Source organism: Pelodiscus sinensis, chromosome 1 (genome assembly GCF_052426305.1).
Source record: "Pelodiscus sinensis isolate ZL-2025 chromosome 1, ASM5242630v1, whole genome shotgun sequence".
Taxonomy (NCBI): domain Eukaryota; kingdom Metazoa; phylum Chordata; order Testudines; family Trionychidae; genus Pelodiscus; species Pelodiscus sinensis.
The window spans coordinates 97,479,799-97,493,002 of NC_143052.1; the positions used below are offsets into that span (position 1 = coordinate 97,479,799).

At 42.1% G+C, this 13,204-nt stretch overlaps 1 protein-coding gene across 4 annotated transcripts in view; it reads left to right on the top strand.

The window, feature by feature from the left end:
* Positions 1–13,204, top strand: part of SYN3 (synapsin III) — a 382,630-nt gene that overhangs the window by 104,464 nt on the left and 264,962 nt on the right. For all 4 annotated transcript variants that reach the window (XM_075938194.2, XM_025178914.3, XM_025178915.3 and 1 more), the window contains one exon: positions 3,937–4,436. In XM_075938194.2, the coding sequence (XP_075794309.1) occupies positions 4,120–4,436 (317 nt within the window). In that variant the 5' untranslated portion in view covers positions 3,937–4,119. The remainder of the gene's footprint in view (positions 1–3,936; positions 4,437–13,204) is intronic.

Below are 13,204 nucleotides of genomic sequence, written 5' to 3' on the forward strand. Positions count from 1 at the left end.
CTAAGGCCTGGTCTACACAACAGGGGGAAATCAATCTAAGATACGCAACTTCAGCTACAGGAACAGTGTAGCGGGATTCTGTGTACTTAGATCTACTTACCACAGCAGCTTACCGTGACAGGTCAACAATAAATGCTCTCCCTTCAACTCCTATTTTGCTTCTCATTCTGGGGGAGTACTGGAATTGATGGGAGAGCAGTCAGCAGTTAATTTATTGCATAGACACATGATAAATTGACCCCCATTGGATTAATTGCTGCTTCTTGATCTGCCTGGTAGTGTAGATATGCCCTAAGTCTAGTGACAGGCAACCTAGGCTAGTGAGTGGGTCACATGAGTGGTCCTCCTTCACCTTAGTGGTCCGCAAGATTGTCATAACCAAGACAGTCTCCCTAGAATTGCATACCTAGAATTTCCAGGGTGTACTAATTGAACCAGAGCAGCACTTTGGATGCAGATGCAGCACATGGCTCTCTGTCAGTGTTGTATGCAATCAGCATGCACTTCACTTCACATACCATTGTTTTAAGTGCGTGTCATTGTAGTAATACCAGTAGGAAAAAAACTACATGGACAAAAACCAGCAGGATCTGGCAACCTTGCACGTGGGCAACGGTAAACAAAATGTCTTGGGGGCTACACATAGAGCCCTGATTGCCCACGTGCATCCCCCGTGCTGCAGGTAGCCCACCACTGCCTAAGTCACTTGAGTGCTTTCAAAAAATGTGCCCATCATGATTATTATTGATGGCCACAAGCTCCCCCTAATGTCTGATAACAGTAATGGCAGGAAATGAATGCTTTAACAGTGGAACAGGGGACAACTTCCCAAAAAGCTGCGCTAAAGATATAAAATAATATACTACTCTGCGTGACACTGTTGATATTGAAGTTAGATTTGTGCTGCTCCTCCATTGTCTCACCATATTCAAAGAAAGCTTACCAAATTATGGAGTTTTCCATATGTTGTAATTGGACTCTGTCAATATGTGAACTCTATACCACCACAACCAACACTAAACATGGACCGTGGTAGCCTGCAGACAGCAATTCTGCTTAAATGTCCCTCATACTAGAATGTGGGTCGAATGTAGCACGTAGAGTAGTTATGTATTAATTTCTATTTCTCTTTTATTATGCAGAGAAATGACACCTCCCCCTCCCCCAGGAGAGGCCTGAGCAATGCCCTTCTATTATGTTACCCATAATCATCAAGAAATCCTCCTCTTATTGTTCTGCCACTCTGTTTACCTCATGGGGTAACATTTTTGTTAACACACCGATTTGTTGTTACTCTTGTGGTAGGACCGTGGCAGTCAGAAGGTTAAGTCTGAGCAGTAGGGTTGGGATGGTTTCATTTTAGTAGATGTGAAGGTTGTGGGGCTGATCTGCAGTATTTAAGCATGCTATATATGACCTGATTGTGGTGGGTGAGTATGTAAATACGTTGTTCCTGGAGCGTTTATTGTATGCATATGTTGATTGAGTTCTGTAGCAGGGCAGTTAGGAAATAAGCAGGAAGGCAAGACAATGTTTCTAGATATGTATGAACAAGGCAAGGGCCATTAAGTAGTAATACTTCTTCTGGCAATTCCTTCCATTCGTCAGTAAAGATATACTCCTTATTTTGTCAACACTGGGAACCAGTTTATTAAAAGGCCACTAACTGGCTAAAAATCATCCTCAAGAGAAAGGGAGAGGCAGTTTTCAGAAGCTGTTCAAGAGGAAGAAGCTTTTTACTGACACAGGTCCTACAAAGGGGGTCTGAAGTAGATGGGCCTTTATTAACTTTCCTTAGTAAGATGGGTGTGTACAGATTGTTCTGTTTTAAAATCCTTTCCTTGTATGTATGCTGTGTTCCTACTAATAAGCTTAAACAATACTTACTTTTAAGAATGTTGTCAGGCCACTGATTATATCTGTCAAAGGGACGATTTGCAGGTGCCAAACCCAGTTGGACCAGTAGGGAAATCACAGTTGGTATGTTAGAGGCAGGAGGAGGATGTGGGGGTGAGGGTAGCCTGCATCCTGGTCTAAGAGTTGGAGATTTGCAGGATTCCAGGGAAATAAAGGCTTGAGGCCTAAGAGCAGAGGGGGGAGTACAGAGAGACTTCAGAAGAGTCAAAGATGCTGCTATACCTGCTGTAACTATGGGTATGTCTAGACTACATGCCTCTGTCACCAGAGGCATGTAGATTAGGCTACCAGACATAGGAAAATGAAGCGGCGATTTAAATAATCGCCGCTTCATTTAAATTTAAATGGCTGCCGCGCTGAGCCGACAAACAGCTGATCAGGTATACCTGGGATGAGGTATACCTGGGTGGTCGACAAATACCTTTGATGTCGCCACCCGCGCGTCCAGACTATCGCGCTGAGCCGACAAACAGCTGATCAGCTGTTTGTCGGCTCAGCGCGGCAGCCATGTAAATTTAAATGAAGCGGCGATTATTTAAATCGCCGCTTCATTTTCCTATGTCTGGTAGCCTAATCTACATGCCTCTGGCGACAGAGGCATGTAGTCTAGACATACCCTATAATACTGTACTAGGAATGGCCCCATTGATTCAAGAAGCAGCCATTACTTTCTCTGCTAGAGACATCTGATGTAATAAATACCATTGCATTACCAGTTACTGGTATCAAGTTGTAAAGATGATTGACTACTATTATGTTGCTATTGTATCATTTTTGCTTTCCTGCTCATTCCCTACTATGCCTAGATAAAACCCAAAGGTGTATTGTTGTCTTAGCAGTGAAGGGGGCCTTTCAGAGTCCCTATGAAAATCCTGTTCCCTGGCCCCAGTGTCTACAGTAGAGAAATAGTGAAGAGTCTCCACAAAATCTTATGGCATTACTTTGAATTTTCCATAAATGATAAGACAATTCAGTGGCTCAGGAAAAATCAGGTGTTTAAATTTCTTCTTGTTTGTTTCCTGATTGGAGAAGACCAGCATAGTAATAGACTTTATTTCTAAAAGAAGCATTTAAATCTAAAGAACCAAGTTTGCAAAGCAGCCTCAATTTGGCCTTTTAAAAATTGTGCTTCCAAGTGTGTGAATTAGCAAATCAGATAGTGTGATTTCTTTAGTAACTACTGGATTTGAGGGATGCACAAAATTGCACGTACAGATCCCAGGAGAGATTGAATCTTGTTATAAAAATTGGTCCTGGAGTATCACAGGTTTTTCAGGTCCTGGAGTATCAAGGTTTTTCAAACCTTGCTCCAGGTTTTTCCCCCCTAACTGGTTGTGTTTAGAATGGTTGCTTCTCAAAATTCAGTCCTGTTAGCAAACCAGCTGCAAAAAAATTTTTTCACCCAATTCTTTTGCTGGCTGTTCAGTGATGTGCTAAAACCGTGGATTTTTAAAATTCTAAAGTATCCAATATTTGTTTCATGTCTCTTACCTCAGAATAGACTCAAATTACTAATGGGAGAAGAATTTTTCTTCTCCATGGTAAACAGTGTTATAGAAATAGCCTAATATATTATGGGACTTTTGTTTTCCAACTTTCTCTGAAACACTAACTAACTGGGACACTAAATCAATACATGCGTAACTATTTTTAGAGCCCTGTACAGACACAACATTTGTATCTGCAGCCAGTTCTCAGATATAAAGTGGATATGTGCAAATTTGCAGAGCTGCAGCTAGTTTAATCTGTCTGTTGTGACTGGAGGAAGTGTGTGCAATTCAGTAACATTAAGGGGATAGGAAAAGGCCATGAAGCCCACTTACCTCTGTCCACTTGGCCAATTTGCCTTACTTGCAAATTGATGTAGGACACGTTCCATATAAAGTAATGACCCTTCTCCATTTATGCAAGTGCTGACTATGCATTAGGCCTTAGAATGTTCTTTAAAGGCTCTGTGATTTGTTCCAATATGAAACAATTTATCTATATCTCATACAGGTGTCTCTTGTTCTCCCACAGGAAGGAAAAAATAGAAAATACACTTCTGATTATCAGTTCTACTTTTTCTCAAACGCTGTTTCAAGGGTGGCAACATCTCTCTCTGGATTAAGCTATAGTGACTCCAAAAGCCCCTCTGGACGGTGGAACAGTTATTTAGTCTCGTTCCCATTGTGAAGAAGCTCTCCATCCTGAGTTTCAGCAATGAATTTCCTTCGAAGGCGCCTCTCAGACAGCAGTTTTGTGGCCAACCTGCCCAATGGCTATATGATGGATCTGCAGCGTCCTGATAATTCCACTAGTTCTCCAGGTTCACCAGCAACTGAGAGGAAGCAGCAGCAGCAGCCATCTCAGCCATCACCCTCTTCCTCTTCTGGAACCAGTATTTTCAGTTCCATCTCCAGTGCCATGAAGCAGACTACACAAGCAGCTGCAGGACTGATGGAGCACTCAGCAAGCCCTGCTCCTGTTGCTCAGAAACCCAAGATCCTTTTGGTGATTGATGATGCTCACACAGATTGGTAAGTGTGGACACATTTCTACTGTCTGTATTACTGCAATCTAGGGGACTACATGGCTTGGGAAATCAGAAAGTGGATATAGAGAAATTTGTGTCTCAGGCCATATCTTCACTACCGGGAAGATCAACCCTGTGGTAGTTGATCTTCCGGAGTTCAATGTAATGGGTCTAGTAAAGACCCACTAAATCAAATGCTGAGAGTGCCTCCATTGACACTGGTACTCCTCAATTTGTGAGGAGTAAGGGAAGTTGACGGGAGTGTTTGCTCTGGTCATTCTTCCACTGTGGAAATTGCACCAAAGGTCGAATTAAGGTATGTCAACTTCAGTTAAGCAATTAATGTAGCTGGAATTGCGTATCTTAATTCGACCTTACAGGTATAGACAAAGCCTAAGTCCATGTCAGTGGTAACCCAGGTCTGGTTGTTCGGCAACCTGCATGAAATCAGTAGGATGGTCTTGTTAGTTCTTAATAGAAAAATGTCTGTTGGCACTATTTAGCAAACTTGTTGACAGTCTCAGAAGAGATGTCTGTGCTTGGCAGACTGAACTCCTCTTTCGCCCCTACGCCTGGTCCTTGCAGGTAATGATAAAGGTACATTGTGGCATGGTTTCACACACACACACAAACGCAACACCACTGTGTTTGTTATACCTGCTCTATGAATAAAGAGGGGACATTTTTCTCTAGAGCTGTCAGTCCAGTGCCTTTCACAGCATCTATATTCACCAAAAGGTAATTAAAATAGTAAAAACAGACTGACCGAGTGATTAACCCCTCCCTTACTAATCACGATAGCAAATAGCAAAACAACCAGAAGTTTAGCTAAGTCTCCAAAGGATATGCTTATGCAAACCTCATTTGCTGGACATCTTATTAGGAAGGTCTTTTTTGGTGGGATTTGCCAAGACAGAACACTTTTTCCAAAAGTCATGGAAGACAGCTGAATCCTTCCAAAATTCAAGGGAGCTGGCCTGTTGGTTGGAGGCCATCTCCTTTAAAGTTGGCAGATGTGCAGTTATGCCAGCATCCATTTTTATTCTTCTGTTCTATAAAGATTTTTAGATCACCCTCATTGCCATAAGATCTGAGCCCCTTCTAATAGTGCATTAAGCGATGTGACTACATATTCATCACAGGGCTCCGGGAACCTGCACGTTTAGCACCTCTGTCCCTCTTTGTGTCTGTCTGCTTTGGGCAAGCTGGCCAGGAGCTCTAGAAGGTGGAAATGCAGAATGTGGCTTGCTTGTTGTTGCGAGCCTTCAGGAAATCATCAAACATCAGCCTCCACCGGGCTGCTGCAGCAGCTGCCAGGGAGCTCTTCACTGCCCTCTGGTTTTGGAGACTCTCTTACAGGAGAGGAGTCTATAACCCTGGGGAATAAGTGAGTACATTTGAATTATGCGGGTATTGGTTATTTAGGATTGTGTTGTACTTGCTCACTTCAGCCCTCATCAAGAAAGTTGTCAATGGCCTTTCCTATCAGATTTCATTATCTCCCCACTGCCTCTCATACTTTAGTTCTCAGATGAAACCTGGAAGTGATGGTCAAAGATTAAATTGCTTTTGTCATCTTGTTCTCTGTCCTCCTCGGTGCCCAGCCTCTGGGCACTGCAAGGGCAATTGCTGAGGGAAAGGTTTCTGTCAGACAAGCAATTCCAAACTTTTTTCAGAACTGGAGCTGAGACAGGAAGAGGAACAAAGGTGTTCTCTAACCAACCCAGGCAATCACTTCAGAAAAGAAAACAGAAGAAGTGGTTGTGTGTTTCCAACAATGGAGGAGGACATGTTCAATGCCAGAGATAAAGATTGCACAAAGTTCCTTCAAGATCATTTTACTTTCTTCAGCTCCAGTTAAAGAAATATGTGATTCCCTATGTTCCATCTAAATGACTTCTGATAAAGAGCTGAGTTCTAAAATTGTGTTTCTCTAACAGCAACACTCTCTTTGGGTGAAATGTGTCTTTGCAGCCTAGAACCTGTCAGATTTCAGTTGTCATGTTTCCTCTACAGGTGACCGTTCCAAAAGGTATTTCCTTAAAGCCCTGTCAAAAAACATATTGTTCACGGTGTTGTAGCCATGTTGGTTCTGAGCTGTGAGAGACACAAGGTAAGGTAATATATTTTTATTGGACCAGCTTCTATTGGTGAAAGAGACGTGCTTTGGAGTTTACACAGATCTGGGGACCTGAAGAAGAGCTTCTGCGTAAGCTCAAATACTTCTCTCTTTCATCAACAAAATACATATTAGCATTTACTTGAGTCATTCTCCAGTTAAAAGTTAGAGGATTACGTTCAGTTTACAATTGCCTTTTTTCCTGTTACACAGTGCATAATGACTTCCATTTAAAATGCCCCCCTTGTGAGAAGAGATCTCTCTTCCTTTAATTGTTCTTTCCCCACCTACATCATCCTGGAAAGCAGAGAGGAAACCTTGTATAGTGGCTAAAGAACATCTCTAGGAGTCAGGGCATGCCGGCTTACATTTTTGGCTCTGCAATCGACTTTCAAGGTACAGTACTTGCTTTTCCCTCACTTTCCTTATCTGTAAACTGGGACTAAAAATACTGTGCTGGTTGGAACAGAGCATTTGGGGTGTTTCTGTGATCCTGGAGCTGCTTGCAGACTGAATGTATCTCAGGATTGTGCACCCTCTGTACTGGGTTGTTTGAGGAAGCAGGGACCAAGAAGCTAATCATCCTGACTTTCGCTTTGTCTCACAGGAATTGCTGCTTTTTGGCTGCTTTGTGGTGCTCTGGAAATAGCTACAACCACCTTTTCTAGCTGGCATACTTCTATGGCCCTCTTACCCTTGTATGGGAGACCCACAGCAGCCCTGTGAGATGGATCAGAACGATCATCCCTGTTATGCACAAGGAACTGTAGGACAGACAGACAGATTGCCCCAAGTTCACACAGGAAATCTCTAGCACATCCTAGGTCTGCTGCGTCCTACAGTAGCACCCTAGCTATTGGACCTTTCCTGATGGGCTCAAATGCTGGCTTTATCTCTAGTCCCCTTGTTACAAACTTTAACCAAGATCTTGGATGCAATGGATTCCCTTAGTCTCCACCTATTCCCAGTAGCCACAAGGCCCAGCCTTAACAGAAAGGCTTGTATCTGCTTCATAAAGTGAGACTGTTACAAAGGAAGGACTGCCCTTCCCTCCTGCCCTCTGTGCTTCCCTTCCAAGAGCAACTGGCTTGGATTTTGTGTCAAGGTGAACATGTTGCAACTGAAGCCAGTAACTAATACAGCAGCCTTCATCCACCTTGAAATGAGAGCAAAAATGTGTCGGATTTCCCCCTTGAAAATTGGTCTTTTGACACAATTGGAAAGTCTTGGGTAGGAGAGCAATCACAGCTAGTGTTTGTGCAAATTTAGCAAAAACAGGGCTTTGCTGTCTACCATTTCTATAGGAGGTGAATCTCACACTTGAGTCCACTTGACACTGGTGCCTTCTGTCTTCTTTACCATCTTGATGCACCATAGCTGGTCATTGGTTTATTATACTAAACTTCATGCAGTATCATACAGACACCACCAGAGGGAAGTCGATCACCATAGCATTCATTTAGCTCTCTGTTAACTCATATCTAATATGCAGAACTAGCACCAGGGGCTTAGGGAACAATCTGCTGATCTTTCACTGTTTGGACTAATCAAAGAGGAAGGCACTGGCTCTGAGACCCCTGGGATTTTTCCTCTGAGTTTAATGGAGGTTGAAGGGAATGTGGTCGGGAAAAGAGAGGAAAGAGTTCTAACCTGGTTGCAATGGCTTAAATACACACACAACTGAAATGCTTGCCTCTGTGTTGTTACCTTCCAACTGAAGTTTCAGAATGCAAGCTCAGTTTACACTCTCTCTCATACTACCTCAGTGACTGTCAAGGCCTGGTCTTCTCTTCAGCTTATCTGCTTTCACTGTGTTAAATGTTGAAGATTTCCATTGGACAATTCCCAGTTCCTATAGCTCTGACCCTCCATCTAAAAGACTCAAAATATAACCATTTAGATTATGAAGAATCTCTCCCTTCGCAGCCTCTCCTGCTTTGGCATTGCATAAACCATTATATCATCACTCACTTGAGAGTGTCATAACATCAGTAATATGAAAACTTAGGAAAAGAATATTGCCAATCACAATATTCCACAAGTGTACATGGGTCTTTATAAAATATAATAAGATTTGAGTCTTGCCTGAAAGCATTTACAATAAGAAGGCCAGATTCTAATCTTGTTAGTGTGAATGAGGATAACCTCCTGAGGTCTCTTCCAATCCTATGATTCTATGACTAGAAAATAAGTCAGTAGTGTTATTTAAGATGTACACTGGTGTGACTGAGATCAGAATCTGGCCCAAAGACCACAACATTGAAAAACCGTGTTGATTAGGCACAAGTCTAATCTCAGTTATATGGTTGTATATTTTGAGGAATCTAGTTCTTCTTCCTCGTACCAATCTGCATGAAATACCAGCTCAGCCTTGAGCCTTCTGGCAGCAATGTTTGCCTGGAGACCCCTCAGCTAGAAAAATGACTGACTATCTGGGGATTTTGGCTGACCACTCTGGTTGCCTCACACATGGAACTAGTCCCAGAATCTTCAGAGTGAACAATAACCTATTGTTACCACTGTTTTGTTCATTTCATTTTTGGAAGAGGTATCAAAACTAAAACCTTTTTCAGCTCCTCGTTGCCTGCCAAAAAATCTGACAGTGGCAGCATTTTTGTGTGGTTAAATGGTCCTTTCCTTCCTCGTCCCTCATTCTGGAAGAGTTAACCAGAAAATAGTCCCTAGAAATAAGCAACAACAAGCAAAGAGCTATCAATATTTCAGTGTGGACTTCCATAAAACTTTCCTCTATAACCTGTGACAAACCCCGTTTGTTTGCAGACAGGGAAGGAGAGACTGGAGTGTCTATCCACTGATTTCCTTTTAAAAACCAAAAACATTTTCTTGTAACCCAAGAAGGTGGCAATATGGCTGGAATTTATTTGTATTGCAGAGGACCTAGGAGCCCCATTCATAGACAAGGATCCAGTTATGTTGGGCACTATGCAAACACAGAACAAAACGCAGTCCCTGCCTCAAAGAGCTTACATTCTTGTGTTGTATTGTGACAGAGAGAAGCCAGATAGCTACCAGAAAGTAATAAAAGACAGATATATTTACCCTTGGCTGAACAAAAATCCCTGTTGCCATGTCGGTCAAATGATAGTTACTCTGGGTTAAGACAGCTGGGGTCAATTAAGAATTTGCTAGAATTCAGTTGAGGCAATTAGGCTAGTTAAGACACTGGAGGCAATCTAGAACCAGATGAGACAGGTATGAGAGGCACACTTTGAGTCAATCAACAACTGGTTAAAAGCCTCACCTTTAGTCAGTTGAGGGGTGTACCAGGACTGGGGGGGGAGGGGGAGGGGGAGGAGGAGGAAGAGGAGGACGACGACGACGACATCATCAACATCAACATGCTGCTGGAGAACAGGAACTATAAAAACCTCTCTCAAGTATTAGGAAGGAACTCTGGAGGTACAGAGGTGAGGGGCAAAGAGAGTCCTGCTTTGGGAAGAGCCCCTTTGGACCCCAGAAATCCAAGGGAGGAAAACCCCTACTAGAGGGTGAGAGACTGAGATAAGAAATCTAGTCTGTTGCAGCTACCTCCAGAAAAGCTACTACAGACTAGAAGATTTTTCCACTCCCTTTTTTTCCTCCTGCTATGGCAAGATGAGAGTGACAAAATCAGACTACACTTTGCCCCTGAAGTAAAAGGGTTAGACTGAAAGTTACAGTGAGACACTGAGGTGAGAAATTAGACAGGAAGTTGCTTTCCTCTTTACAGAGAGAAGGAGAGAGAATACTCAACCTACCACTATCCAGAAGCACTGGACCCACTGTATGAAATTAGGAGCTTTGTCACAGGGTATAAAGAGCACTAAGTTGGTTTTTTTTCCCCTCTAACAATCATTTGTTTCTTTAAAACTCTGGTGAGTCTATTGATACTGCAGAACAGCACTGAACTTCTCTATCTTGTGCAAAGACCTGTTAAGATAATCCACAGCTATGTCCATCTGCAAACTTTCATTAATATCTTACACTTGGCATACTCTGGCATGTTTTCAAAGACAAAATACTTGCTCTTGAAATATTTTGGAGTCCTACATAACACAATTGATTTGGGCAAGGATGTAGGAGCTATAGCAAAAGAAAGGTGAATTCCATCAGAGACAGGGAAAACTTTCCCTTTGATATGATGGCAAAAATTTTCAAGAGCTTCTATTTTTCTCCAACGTGCCATTCCAGCATGCCACAAAGAAGTGAGTATTTACTTTGCTTGGTGCTGCATTGGTGGATATGGGGTGACTCTAGCTGTGTTCCTCTGTTCTTTGACAGACTTTGCCATCATAATCACCTGAAAAAGTGAGTCTGTCCATGGATCTCCATCCACATCTCAGAAAATGCCATTCTTTTTTTTCTCATTGAGGGTCCCTGCACCAGCTGTGCATCCCACCTTTTGAGAGCTGGACAAACAGCCTCATTTGGGTGAGACAAGCCATCTCTTTGGAAGCATCTGCTTCCCTGGAAGAGATGCATTTTTAGAGACCCTGCAACCTCCATGTCAAACCTGCATTTGTTGCCAGGGAATGGGAATTCTTTCTCTCGCACACACTTGCAAGAGGAACATGAGGAAATGGAGTGGCAGAACTCCATGTTACTACACATCAGCCAAATTCAAGATCATGACCTCATCCAGGAGGAAAGTGTCCCACCTCTGGCAACTTCCTTGCCCAAAGCAGTGTTAAGTAAAATCACCCTCTTGCTGGAGTGGCTTTTTTTCCTTCAAAGCTGAAATTAGATTTGAGAACTGTGAATTGTTAACCCCCATTGTCCCTGAAGTTGTACTCACTTCCCCTCCCTAACACTTTGTTTAAATGGTTTATTTTTGAAATGTACACACATACCTAACTAGCCCTTGAATAAAGTGCCATGGGCACACTGCTTTTTGGGCCAGCTGTAGTAATAAGGCCCCTCCTCACTTCTGTTTGCTAACTATCCCATGTCATTTTTCAAGACAATAGGTGTTTTCTTCTCATTCCAAGCTAGTCTAATATTACCACAATTGCATTCTTTCTTGCTTAAAATCCTTCCATCCTACCAAGACTGTGTTCTATATCACAGGACAACAATAATATTAAGGACAATGTGTTAAAAATGGAATTGGCTTTTTTTTCATTTCCCTCCTTTTCTAAAGCCAGGCTGTCTTAACACAATGACGCCAAACTCCTGGACTTGGAAGGCAAGAGAAATTATGATTTATTCCTAACTGAACCTTTTTCCAAACTATCTGAAATAACACTTCTTTGTGTTTGTTTGTGAAAGTAGGCTTCCAGGGCTTGTCAGGACATGGAATAAAGTGCTGGATCCCAACAGGAAGATAAAATTACCAGCTCCAGTTCGCTGAGCAAAAAAAAAAAAATCAATTTCTAGTCTGTGGGATATTAAACCTTAAATACATTACTAGTCCAGGACTACCAGCCATCAAAACTTTGCAAACTAGTTCCCTTCTTTTTGCAAATCCATTTGTTGTTTGGAAACATTAGGGCTACGTCTACACTGGCAGCTTCTTGTGCAAGAACTCTTTTGCGAAAGAGTTCTTGTGCAAAAACTCTTCCACAAGAGAGTGTCTACACTGCCATGTGCTGTTGCGCAAGAGATGTGCTTTTGCACAAGAGCATCCATGGCAGTGTAGATGCTCTCTTCCGCAAGAAAGCTCTGATGGCCATTTTAACCATAGGGGCGTCTTGCGCAAGAAATTCATGTTGCCTATCTACACTGCCCTCTTCTAGAAGAGCTCTTGTGCAAAAGGGCTTATTCCTTGTGGGGAGAGGAATAACTCTTCTGGAAGAAGCCCTGTTTTACAGTGCTATACTGTAAATTTACTTCTGGAAGAACACTCATGCAGTGTAGACAGCTGGCAAGTTTTTGCGGAAGAACGGCTGGTCTTCCGCAAGAAGCTACCAGTGTAGACGTAGTCTCTATGAATGTAATAAGCAAACTACTAAACCTGTGGTTACAGTAGATACATTTCCTTGCAAACCTGTTGTCATGATTTCACCAACTCTAAGCAGCACTGAATATTTCCTTTCTTGCAACTCGTCTTTGTCTGGAGACAAAATTCCACTTGTGCAGGGGAATAAGAATAATATATGTGATAAAATATATGAATTAAGAGTAGCTATTTCAATATTGTATAGATACTTTGAATAGTAGTGGTCTCAGAGATAATAGAATAGGGTGTGTCTACACTGCACCATAGGTTGAAATAAGATACGTAATTTGAGCAATGCAAATTGCATATTTTATTTCTATGTTACTTTGAAATTTGGCGCTGTCTACACATTACTTATTTTGAAATAAATTGCTATTCTGAAACATCCCTTACTCCTCGTGGAATGAGGTTTACAAGGACATTGGAATAGCAAGCCCATTATATTTTGAAATAACGGGTGCGTTCAAAAGATGTGGAGTAGCTATTTTGGGATACCTTTGGTATAGTGCTGCAGCGTAGACATAGCCATAGTGAGCAGATTGTGGGTGATAAATTGCAAAACATGCCTAGTTTGAAGAGTGACAGGATAGTTGGCAAATGCAAGCAAGTAGGGACCTTATTACCATACCTGGCCCAAAAAGCAATGCAACTTCTAATTTATATCATCATCATGTGTCTATATTTCTATAATGCATATGTGAAGCAATGAAGGTAC